This window comes from Brachyistius frenatus, unplaced genomic scaffold (genome assembly GCF_029030835.1).
Source record: "Brachyistius frenatus isolate BFR_SWC_R1_liver_20210118 unplaced genomic scaffold, ASM2903083v1 Contig_456, whole genome shotgun sequence".
NCBI lineage: Eukaryota > Metazoa > Chordata > Actinopteri > Embiotocidae > Brachyistius > Brachyistius frenatus.
This window is the reverse complement of record NW_027211055.1, coordinates 95,648-108,568: the sequence shown is the minus strand read 5'-3', so window position 1 is coordinate 108,568 and position 12,921 is coordinate 95,648. Positions and strand designations below refer to the sequence as shown.

At 40.8% G+C, this 12,921-nt stretch overlaps 1 protein-coding gene across 3 annotated transcripts in view; it reads left to right on the top strand.

Annotated features, from left to right (window-relative positions):
- LOC138614132 (glutamate receptor 3-like) overlaps positions 1-12,921 on the top strand; it is a 68,383-nt gene that overhangs the window by 34,495 nt on the left and 20,967 nt on the right. For all 3 annotated transcript variants that reach the window (XM_069687369.1, XM_069687368.1, XM_069687370.1), the window contains exons 5-11: positions 4,627-4,680; positions 5,197-5,358; positions 5,745-5,912; positions 6,596-6,700; positions 8,929-9,036; positions 10,886-11,092; positions 12,381-12,754. In XM_069687369.1, coding sequence (XP_069543470.1) covers positions 4,627-4,680; positions 5,197-5,358; positions 5,745-5,912; positions 6,596-6,700; positions 8,929-9,036; positions 10,886-11,092; positions 12,381-12,754 — 1,178 coding nt within the window. The remainder of the gene's footprint in view (positions 1-4,626; positions 4,681-5,196; positions 5,359-5,744; positions 5,913-6,595; positions 6,701-8,928; positions 9,037-10,885; positions 11,093-12,380; positions 12,755-12,921) is intronic.

Below are 12,921 nucleotides of genomic sequence, written 5' to 3'. Positions count from 1 at the left end.
TAAAGATAATTGAGACTTGAAACTACTGCTCTCTCTCAGTCTGTCTCTCTATCTGAGCTCAGGAGTCACAGTTTGTCTCCTCCACAGTGCAGTGAGACTGACGCACATCTCTGATTATGTACTCAACATGGAGGTGAATACTAATATGTAGATGTAACATTAGTCTGTGTGCTAGCTTTATTTGTCTGTTAGCTATGATTCATTTGATTGTAATGCACGGGCGGGGGTTGGAGGATGATACACAGCATTTTATTTTTAACTACAAAGTTTAAAGAACTTTTCAGGGAGGCATCCTGCTGATATACCAGTATTTTACTTCTGGTTTACTTCTGCAGTTGTAGATTATAGGGCTAAATTCAAAGGAATAGTTTTAGATTTTGCAAAATACGTTTTCTTTTTTTAAAACTTTTTTGATGCCACGAAAAGATCAATACAAATCTGTCCGTCATCTCTCGGATAGATCCAAAGTTCCCGTCAGCAGCTTCCTGTAGCACAAAGACCAGAAAGAGGAAGAAACAGTTGCATGGCTCCGTCAAAAGAGACAAAAAAACAAGACATGCCTAAATATATGAGATATGACATGCTGATTTGCAAGCTGTGTGCCAGTAGCCTCTTTGACAGAGTCATAGCCTTTCCTCCAGCCTTCATTCTAAGCTAAATTAACCGTCATCAAAGTGGTATTGATCTGCTCATCTTGCTCTTGGCAAGAAAGTGAATATGCAGACTTGCCAAAATGTTATATTCAAATAGTCTTTAAGAGGCAACCTGTGGGGTTTCCAGAAAGAATTGTGTGTATTTATGAGCCCTAACAAATTTGTTAAACAGTGACTCCTTTCCAATAAGATTTGCATTCTCAGTTGTTTTTTTTTAATACTTTAAAATCTGCATTGTTTAAGAATTAGGTTTGCCTGCTTGCACTCCTTCCTTCCTTACTTCAGCTAGCTCATTTCTCTGTGCATTACCGGCACAGACTGTTCGTCAGTAGAAGAGCACGAAACCATACAGGAATGTGCATCACGTTGCTGCCACACGTTGTTTCAAACAAACCCACTCTTAAAAACATCGCTCCATATCGCTACTGGTGGTCAAAAGTCCACCAAGTACCTTTAAGTTGAAAATATATGCGAGCCAGTTATTGTTTTCTCAATCAAAACTTGTCCTGTTTTGGGCACACTGGTTGCATGAAAATAAAACCACATCTTGAGATATATGATGTGATTCAGCTGCCTTCAACCACAAGGCCTTGGCCTGTTGCCAAATGAGAACCTTAACTGTAGAAAACAGTTGCAAGGGCAAGGCACCGAGACTATCCTTTCCATTCAATAAGCATTAAAAATTTAGAGGCCAGTCAGAACAATCTGTACTGCAGGTTCCTTCTTGCTTTCAGGCTTCAGGTCCTCTTTTTTTTCCCCCTGAGCTGTTCGAAGAGGCTGTTTTGTGAGGAGTGGATTTTGACAGAGAGGAAGGGATGAGTCCTGTGACAATAAAAGTGTCGTTCTCTCGGCAGCGGTAGTGCATGACCTCATCAAGGTTTCTGGTGATTTCACATAGTCACAAAAAGCCGAGGGGACCATGAAACTGGAGCATCAGGATCCTAAAAATATTTGTTATGCCCAGATGCTTTTTTTTTTTTTCCTTCTTCAGAACAGCTCTGCCAACAAAGAAGGCAGCAGATCCCACAGCAAATCAAATCAAATCATCCCTCACAAGAAGTTGTGCTCATGTAGTGACACATGACAATGACAGTAGGGACTGAAAAAAAGTTTATTTTTAAATATTGTCTGCAAAATTTGAGAGCACTTTACACACAAGTGAAAAATTGCACAAAAATAACTTTTTTACTTATGGCCTTTCTAATTCTAAAGTACATGTTAAATATCCTATAGTTGTATTGTATATTTGTGGAGATTATTTGATCAGTATGAGTTTTCCAAATATTGGAAGAAAATTACAAATGACAAAAGAAGGAGGACCCAGAGTTCGCAACACAGAGACAGGTTGTGATGCAAACAGTGAACTCCTACTCCCTATCAGTAGGTGAAATTACAAAGATCAGACAGGTGAACTCAGTACAGGGAGAAAGGTAGAGGCAGATTCATCTTAAAACGATCCAAATTTGCCAGGAGCCAAATGTGGTACAAAGCATCTTTCTTCTTTTTGAGATTAATGTATTTTGTACATGGTTCCTGTTGTAAATAGATCTAATAAATACCAAAAAAACAACAACAACACATAAACACTTAAGCATTTCAATAGTTTGCTTGTAGTCTGTTTGTTCACATACTGAGCGGGTTGATTAGCAGAGTGGCTGCAGGTGAGCAGGTGAGCTGGACGTGGCAGACCGGAGAAGGACAGGCTAACAGGGCAGAAAGTGCAGGAGACAAGGTTAAGAAAACCGAGCTCATTAGATGCTTGCTTTGTAAATTATTTTCATTCATAACTCTGTACAAATAATATTTCAATTACACTGATCAAATCTGGAAATGGAAAATAGATTTTTCTGACAGGATTTCTTGATTCTTATAATACAAATATGAATTAGGTAAGAGAATATTATAATATTATTTCAGAATATTTTATCATAGTTTTTATATGCAGTATGAATGATATATTTGACTCTAGTTTAATGTTTAATGCCAGTCAGAGCTTGTGCATGTTTTAAGTTGTTGACACACTGATTGACCGTCAAATACAAACCAGCTCAAACAAGAGCCAAATCCCAGAATCATCCAATTTTCTGATTTACTGAGGAGAGGAAACTGAAAATGGTCAGCCAGATCGCTCAACTTTAGAATATCTGTCTTCATCTGGGCTTGCTGCCAACTCAATGACTCCCAATGCAGCTGTCAGGGGATTTTTTTTTTTTTTTTAAAACAATTTTTTTTTTTTACATGCAAGTCAAAACATGATTTGTTTTGAATAAGGAGCACTTGTTACAAAAGCTAAAGGATAAATCTATCAACGAAATATGCATTCATGTATAAAGAATCAGCATTTATTGACGATGAGGCAATACGCATTAATACATTTGCTCTCCATTACAGCTTTCTCATTTGAATCATGGCTGTATAAAAGCTTGTGACGTTAAATGTGAGCTACAGTTTAGTAAAATATGAAACATAAGCTGCCTTCAGAGTATTTCGGTATAACTTTTAAATCTCCAGTTATTTGTTTTTGTGTGCCTCGTAGCTACAGTAAGCAATAAATCTGAACAGTTGGTTATTTTCTCACAGCTAAATGATGTTGAAGTCAACAGCAGAAGAGGTGTCACTTTTAGACCACACTGAGCTTTTTCTCTTTTTGCTTTGGCCCTCTGTCCGGGCTAGATGCTCACATGGAAGTGTGAAGTCGTGCGCGTTCTGCCTGGGTGTTTGACGAACGAGAGTTGCAGCCAGTCACTCCAGGCACGGCAGCTTCATTACTTGCTTGCTCTTGGGTCACTGCGGCTCCTTCTCACATGGATGAATAGCAAATGAAAAGCTATTCAGTACAAATTGGAAGACAATAAGTAGAACAGCTCCCAGGATTTTTTTGCTGTGGAAGGAAACACGATGTGAAACTTTTAGACTCGGTGGTGGAGGAGAAAAATCTTGAACACAAATGAAATATTTTTGCATTTCCAGGTCAGATAATTGGATTTATTGTTGATATTGTTTAAAGTGTTATAAGCCTGTCGGAGGGCCAGCCTTGGAGCACCCAAGATGTTCTTTCTACTATTATGAGACATGAAGGCAGGCACAAACACAGGATTTTAAAAGGCACAGGTGTGAATGAAAACACAGGTAGGAGATATTTAAACTGGACAATTAGTTTGTGATAGCATGTCAGACTGGAAAGAAATACATGTACAAAAAAAAAATACACCACAGGGATGCTTGTCTTTGTTTCAGTGCAGTTGTAAAATATGTATTCGAGTCCTTTATAAAATCTCTCCAATGTAATATCACTATCACTCTGGACATTCAACATTTAGATGATTTCAGTGGCTGAGTATACTTATCAAAACTGTGGGGGAGTGTAGAAAGTGAAAAGACAGGGAAAAAAACAAAACAACCATCCACCCCCACAGTATCTTTTTGAAGCTTCATCCTCTGCGATGGAGAATCAGAATCAAGTGAGGGCGAGTATGAGAGCACAGGAAAGAGTGAAAAAGAGAGAAGTTTAAAAGAAATCAACGAGTGCAGCACTCTCTGTGTGTCTGCTGGCTCCGACAGGTGCTGCGCAACGTTTTGGGTTTAATTAAGTCGAATGTGCGTCGGAGACAGTCGGAGCAGGAAGAGGCAGACTGTGGAGCGCAGGCAGCTGCAGGAAGAGAGAGGGCGGTTTGCCGGAGTCTTGACCTTATTTTATGTGTTGAAGTTAATGGAAAGGAACAAGCACTGTCATCACAGTTTCTCCCCACTCTGTGTGCATCTCATGCAAACACACACAAATGTACAAATGTGCTCACACGCTCCCTCTTGCCCTTGCAAATGTCACTCTAAAGTGTCTTCTTTTTTCTCTCTCTCTGCCAACTCTTTTGAAATGGAAGGTCTTTGTCATTACTGAATCTCAGCCCTCTAAATGTTCTGTGTTATGAGATGTGAATGTGAGTCACTGTGTGTGTCTTCTCTTGTAAAATTGTAGGTGGTGACCTCGGGAAAAAACACCAGAGGATACCACTACATCCTTGCCAACCTGGTGAGAGCTGGCAACGTTAAACAACTCAACACAACACATTATAAAAACCCAGGACAGCAGTGCTAGGTGTGATGCAATGCAGCGCAGAGATATGCAACTCTCAGTAGATTAAACTCAGTAGTATCGTCAAACTGAGTTTGAAAAATTTCTTTATCAATGATTGCTTTACTTGTCAAATATGCAGCCATATACAGTATACAAGTAGCAGTGAAATATAAACCTGACCTCATTAGACAAAACTTAAACCAAATAATATGAAATAGATAAAAACAATAAGAAATAGAGCGCAGTATATGATCAGTAATACATGGAAATAACAATATCACGAGTAAGTGCATGGTGCAACATGTCTTATTATGTAGTTTTCATGATATACTTTGAACTGAGTGTTTTAATTAAACAGCAGTAAGAAGTAAGCTCGTGCTGGTCAAGCTAAAGCTGTTAGATTTAATATTTTTTCTTTGCTGCTAATGATCCCTTGCTCTGTTACCAGCGACTTGTGCTCTTTGCTCTCAGGGTTTTTCCAACATGAGCCTGGACAGGGTCTTTGCTGGTGGAGCCAACATCACAGGCTTCCAGATCATCAGCCCAGACAGCCCCATCGTCCAGCAGTTCCTCCAGCGCTGGGAGCGCCTGGATGAAAGAGAATTTCCAGAAGCCAAAAACACTCCACTGAAGGTCAGTGCAGGCATGACTGACGATGCTGCATTTTATTTAACATCTTCAAAGATAGCCACCCTCCCCCTTAACTACCACCACCACCACCACTGCTCTTCTTTTGTGCTTTTTGAAACCACAGAAAATATGTCAATCTGAATCTTTTCAGTGCTGCTTAAAACTCGTCACCTGCTTGTCCTCGAATAGAGCCGGCCTTCATAATTGTGCAATTTTTATGTCAATCATAAAGCCAGGCTTTGTTTTTCTTACATTTTACATCAGCAGCACTGTTCTTTTTAACAAGTGATGCTGCGGATATAATAACCTTGCTGTGATGGCAGTGCCTCGTTGTGCTGTGATGATGTCACCGCTGTGTCACTGGAGTTTCTTGTTGACGTTTGTCTCAGTACACATCAGCGTTGACCCACGACGCCATCCTCGTGATTGCGGAGGCCTTCCGGTATCTTCGGCGCCAGCGAGTGGATGTGTCTCGCAGGGGGAGCGCAGGCGACTGCCTCGCCAACCCCGCTGTGCCCTGGAGCCAAGGCATCGACATAGAGAGAGCCCTCAAAATGGTAGGACGGAGGGACCTCAGTGTATTTCTGTGTATTTTATGTCCTCGCTTTTTACTCTGCTTTACTTCTATGGTCCGCACTGCCAATATAAAGATTTTCTTCTTCTTGAAAGCTCACTAAATACTAAAGTACACATCTGCCAAATCACAACCTACATATATTATCCTTTTTAGCCATTACTGACTGGAAATACAGCATGTTTATTTACATTTTGTAAGGTTACCTTAGAACTTTTTGACCAAATGCTGCAACACTTAATCAATCCAGCACTGTATTTCATCATATTCAAAAACGTATTATTCTGTAAATTCACCTTTTCCTGACATCCTGCAAAATGAGCAACTAAAAGATGCAGGGATTAGTGAACTGCTTCCAGTGCTCCCCGTCATTTTGACCGAATCATCTCCAAAATATTTATACACAATTGTACAGACTGGATTCCTCTCTACACTGATCTGATTGGTCCAGAATCAGACCTCACAGTCATTAGATGCTCGAAGTATAAAAACATTCCTTTATCCGAAAAATACATTTGAACAAACAACACACCTGGGAAACTAAAAGGCACAATAGAAAATACTGGGCGCTGTAAACCAAGATCATTTGCGGCATGTTTTCTTGTGTCTGCTTGCTTGCTGCATGGCAGGAGCAGGTGTTCTCATTGTTTTCTTGTTGCCTGGCAGGTCCAAGTACAAGGTATGACAGGAAACATCCAGTTTGACACATTCGGCCGACGATCTAATTACACGATCGATGTGTACGAGATGAAGACCGGAGGCCAAAGGAAGGTAAGTCGGCAGCACGCAGCCTTGGAAATTTCTACTATAATTTAATTAATGTGTAATTAAATTTGCAGGACTAACATACGATATAGATTTCAGCACTATGTTTTGAACCCAGCCAGTAGCTCCAGTATGTGTGGAGGGTTATGCTTTCCCTTGGCATGTTGGCAGCACATGAGTTAGGGTTGATTGTGATTTGGACAGAAGCTGTCGGGAGCCCACTCTTGCAAATCCAAACAAAAATCATGTGAGCTCCCGTTCCCTCTGAGATTTTGAGCTGGAAAATATCCACGGAGAATCAGCCGAGCTCTGCAGATGGGAGCCGGACAAATCCATAAAATTCTGATAGTTTAGATGATGACATGCCTCAAAACTCACAGACATCGCTTCACACTTATTGAGAGGCAGATTACAGTTGATAATTCAGCATTTCTAGAAGAGCTACCATACCATGTTTATAAAATTATAAATTATAAAATTCGACAGTCTGGCGAATGAGGACATCAAACAAAAGTTTTGGCAGACAACAGCAAGCAAAGTGAAGCTTGGGGACTTCCTTTGCAACATTATAAGTAACTAATGTTTTGTATAAATGTAGTCGATATTCAAACTTTTTTTAAAATTCAGTTCAGGTTTCAGCATTTTCCTCTGAAACAGCCTTTAGACCGTCACCACAAATAGACCTCAATGTCAGTAAGCTGTGAAGTGGGTTAGCAGCTCCCCTCTTGTGAGACAGGTTTTACAGAAATATTTTTCTTGCACCTATTTGTACCTGCACCTGCAGCATTAAACGGCACCTAACATTAATTTGCATTTTCAGCTGTGTAAAATTAGACATCCTTTGTCTTCCTTTGAAGAGAGACGTTTCGAAAGGGAGTAAATCTATAGTGTTGGTTATATAGCCCATAAAAAGACTCGATTTCTGACTGTATTCGAAGCCACAGGCGGAGGAGAGCTTGAGAGCTGCAGCACACATTAGCATTCAGCTACACTGAGTCCATTTTGCCCACAAGCATGGACACATGTTTCATTTTGTGCTTTGGCTTGCTACAAGAACAAGCAAACAAATGTCTACTGGGGGCAAGTGCACTCGCTTGGAAACATCATTTAGCTACTTAACTTGTCAGCTGTAGCACTTGTCAATGTTTGTTAGTTTAGATGCTAATTGATTGGGACCTTTTCTTCAATACCACCCTGCCCTCATTAGCTTGTAAGCTACAGTGACGAGAGCCAGCTTGTTCACAAAGACACACATTGAGCCTTAGCGTGGAGGCTAAAAGGTCATGTCTGCCATGTCTTTATTATCAAATATGTTAATAGCACATTTAAAAATCCCTTTATTACTGGTTTCTGAAGGTAAAATTAACAAACTTTTTGAATGTCAGTTGGTTTTTAATCTCATGTGCTGCGACCATTGCACTGCTGTAATTGGGATTTGCATAATTGGGCTGGCCAAAGGCAACAAAAAAAAGAACAATGCTGTTTTAGTGCACACTCACACACTTAACACGCGACACCCACGACGCCGGCGATGTGGCTGGGCCTATACAGTAGGTCCCGTGACCCCGAAGACCCCAACAAAAGCTGGCACCAAAAAGGGAGTGGCCCCATACTGTCCACATAGCTCAGCTCACAAGACAACACACATCACAGCGGCCCGCACGTCCAAACTCAGTGTGAGACAATCTGCAGTGACAAGCGAGTGAGTACTGTGCGTTTCAGCTACCAGAAACGGGAGACTTCTTCTTGGCCGGATAAATCAGAGCAGAGCAGAAATACACATGATGCAGAGATTGGAATCATCTCAGGTTGAGCAGACACAGGCCAGTGCTTGTTTTTGTGTTAGATTATACTCTGTCTTTTGTGTATTATTAATAGAACGGTAAAAAATTAATGACTGCAGCGGCTTCATAAGGCAGTTTTAGACTATTAGGTTTGTCTTTCTGCTGTTAATTTTTATCAGTCTTCCAGTGATCTATTGGTGCTGCTTACTTGTTATGTAAGAGAACATTTGCCGAGCCAGGAATAGATTACTCCTACTCTGCTCAAGTGTAGCCCAGGTGAAGTGAGAGGCACCACTACAAGTTTTTTTATTAAATCATATATCAGGCAAAACCAACACAGTGTCCAGCCGTACAGATAGAGCCGGCCAACTCGCACGCCCTTGGAGGCTTCACTGTCAATGTGTCTCTCTGCTTCCTGTAATAACCTCTACACCTTTGTGTCATTTTCAGATCGGCTACTGGAATGAGTACGAAAAATTTGTATATATAATGGATCAGCAGGTCACCAACGAGTCCTCTTCTGTGGAAAACCGAACAATTGTGGTCACTACTATTATGGTACACTCTCAAGCAGGTTTTAAGTGTTTCACCTTAAGATTTCTGCCACTCAAGGTCAAAGTGTCCATTGTTGCAATCTGTCCTGGGAGGGTAGAATTATTTTATTTTGAGTTGCTTTCCACCCACTCACTACATGTTGAAACAGTCGATTCACAAAGAGTGTTTCAACTGTATCCGTGTGGGTGCCAAAGCATTTTGGTTTTTTTATATTACAGTGGGCTGTTGTAGTAGTGACATCACAATAACGGCTTTGGTAAAGATAACTATAGAGATAGACACCATCGTATTCACATTCAGTGCATACGTAAGTAAACTTGTTTCCCTCTCATTAAGTAAAGTGTCAGTGACGCTGGTGACAGATCAGCTGTGTCTCATTAGAAATATGAAAGGATATACGGCTGCAACCTTTGGCTGTTTATCCAAAAATTTACTTCAAGTTACTTTCAAAGTGTGAATCATGATGTGAGGCGCTCCAAGTGTATCAGGCTTAGGGTTAGACACAGCGCAAGTTAGACTAGTCACAGACAGGTTAGTAATCATCAGCCATTTTTAAATGTAAAATAAGGTGCGCCTTATCTTACATTTAAAGCTCTGGCTTCTCGTTCCTTCTGACTTTGCCTATTATGTTTGCATCTTAGGCAAATTCAGAATGTAATAGTCATGCATTCTCATTTCAGTGTCTGGAAACTCATTATTGTCATAACGAGACTAGAATAAGCTACAGCATTTAGAGCGAGGGAAGCAAAACAGAAGAGTAGTGTCATTGCATTGTTTTCTATCTGCCAGGCATGCTTTTGATTTGAATAAAGACAGTTATTATTTCAGACGCATCACAGCCATCTCATTAACTCCATGTTGCTTTTATTACTTTCCATGACATTAAATAAAATACCATATTTAATGAAAGGCTGCCCTGTTATTAAGGGGTGTGATTCTTTCATTTTGTCTTTTCTAACATTGTACATCAACTGCGGGGTGGAAGAGAAGTTTAAATATGGAAGGGCTTAAACTGTTGGATACTGTAAAAGCATCACATCAGCAGAAGACAGCAGAAAATGTGGAAAAACAAAACCCTCAAGAAATTACATTTATTGTTTTATTAAGTCAAAGAACCTCTGAAAAACATGTCCATGCCATGTGACAAAGTAAAACAGCATTGCTGAATATTCCCAATATTGGTTCATCTTTGATGGCGAACATGTTTTACATTTTGGAGGAGTTACATGATATTTTATTGGACTCCAAACCACAGAGGTGATGTGTAATTACTTCAACAATATAATCAAAGCAACAAGCATATTATTTTATTGTCCTGATGGAACAAAAGAAAAGAAAATGTATATTCTAGTTTGCTATGCAACTACTCTTCTGATGTGGCTCACACATTTGTTGAGAATATTTATAATGTGTTTAATCTCTCTGCTGTCACTGACGTTTACTTTATGAACTGGAAAAGTGCTCCATTCAACTCGTCCCGTCCCCTGTGCCACGCTGATGCGAAGCACATGCAACCCTCCCCGCTTACTGCCCCTAGATTTTGGACGAGGTTAGCATGAGGGAGCCCCGACTTCCTGCTTTGCCTCCTTTCTATATGTTAGACGCTTCGCTTCTCCCGTTGGTGCAATCGGCCCTCTTTCTTTATTTTCTGATTCTGCCGAGTCTCCCAGTAACGTGCCCTGTGGATGCCTTTAACCTGTGCATTGTTTGTGTTTTTATCTGCCCCTCATCTGTTCGTCTGTCATCCCTGCATGTGTGCATGCTACAGTACTCAATCATGGCCTTGTGTGACCGGCCACTGTGGATATGTTCTGTTCTCTGCTATGAACTCAAAATTCTGTCTAATTAACAGGAAGCTCCATATGTGATGTACAAGAAAAACTATATGCAAGCGGATGGGAATGACAGATATGAAGGCTACTGTGTCGATTTAGCCTCAGAAATTGCAAAACATGTGGGAATAAAATATAAGCTGTCAGTAGTGCCAGATGGGAAATACGGAGCCCGAGATCCAGAGACCAAGACGTGGAACGGGATGGTGGGTGAACTGGTTTATGGGGTGAGTGTCAGTCCGCCTGTGTACCTTTTAAACTTTTTATCTTTTATTTGTAACTGCTTTTTAACCAGTAACAGGGGTTTTATAAAAATCACTCAGCTCATGTTTGGTCAAAATCAAAGTCTCAAGCACATATGATGCATGATTGTAATTTACATTATCATCCCATTTTATCAGCCTACAACATGCCTGTAAAACACAGCAGCAGCTCTCACACCAAACTGAAAAGAAACAATAAATTAGGTAAATACAGGAACATAAATACAATATTTTTGGTTGGACCGCAACAGGAGACCCCAGGTTCAGATAATACCTCAGTGCTGTCATCAGTTTGAAGGGGTATTGCACCTACAACAACATCACCAACAACGTCAAATTTAAAACATGGAAGCAGGATTACATTTTTGTGGTCAAAGCTGACTGAGTGAGTGTTTTCTAAAGACCGTACTTTCTCTGTAAAATGATCTGGACTGGTCTTATCATGCATCTCATGGATCACTAACACTTGAACCTGCTGTAACAAGATGATTTGCATCTTTTATGAGACCTCAGCTGCTGAATGAATAATATTAAAAAATCTCACACGGCAGACAGGAATTTAAAAAGACCCGCATGCAAAGGTCTTCAGTGCAGGACTCTGTTATGGCTGCACCAGTATTATTAGACAGAGATGACCCTCTGTCGTTCTTAATACGACCATGACATGGCCTCTGCTATGTTTGTGCATCAACACTGAATTTGTATTGCTACTAATTAGCTGCTCAGATGTTTAAATGGACTCATACAAGATTGAATAATGGGCTGCTGCTTCCTAACTTTTTCTGAGAAATGAAGTCGAGTCACTGCAAATATTTGTCACCGCAGTTTCTCATACTAATTGATGAGGCTGAGGCATTGCAGAGGATCTGTTGGAGGTGAATTTCACAGGCTGATTCACATTTCATGAACTGCTTACATAAGCTCCTCCACCTCTGTCTTCCCACCCTCCGCTTGATTCATGGCGGAGATTTGGATCGAGACAAAGACATTAACCAACACAAATGCTGAGTGACTCATTCTCAAATGGCAGATTCCCCTCTCGCTGGCTTTATCACAGGTCTGCTATTCAGTATATACTAAGCCGCTGCATTTTACCGTTTCCAATGTCTTTGAATGCACTGTGAAGCTGGGTTACTTTGGTGTGGGGTTTATCAATATTTCTCTTATTGAATCAATATTTAATGCTTTGGTTGGTTATTTATGGTTTCTTCTGTCAGACTAACTCCCAGTGTGCCTGTTCCCATTTTCACAGAGAGCTGACATAGCTGTGGCTCCGCTAACTATAACGTTGGTCCGGGAAGAAGTGATAGACTTCTCGAAACCCTTCATGAGCTTGGGCATCTCCATTATGATTAAGAAGCCACAAAAGTCCAAGCCCGGCGTGTTCTCCTTCCTGGATCCACTGGCCTATGAGATTTGGATGTGTATAGTGTTTGCCTATATCGGCGTGAGTGTGGTGCTCTTCCTGGTGAGCCGTTTCAGCCCTTACGAGTGGCATCTGGACGAGAACGATGAGGCCAAAGACCCTCAGAGCCCCCCCGACCCGCCCAACGACTTTGGGATTTTTAATAGCCTGTGGTTCTCCCTGGGTGCCTTCATGCAGCAAGGATGCGATATCTCACCAAGGTTGGTTGTTGTGTTCATTCTCCACCACCTCTCAGATGTCCCTGTCATCTCTCTGCATTTTATAGTCCCATTCATGCATTTCCACCCCGCAATGGTGCATATAGGTTATTTTGAGCTTTGCTATTACTGCTGTCCACCTAACCTCATGCTCCACCGCACTGCACTTA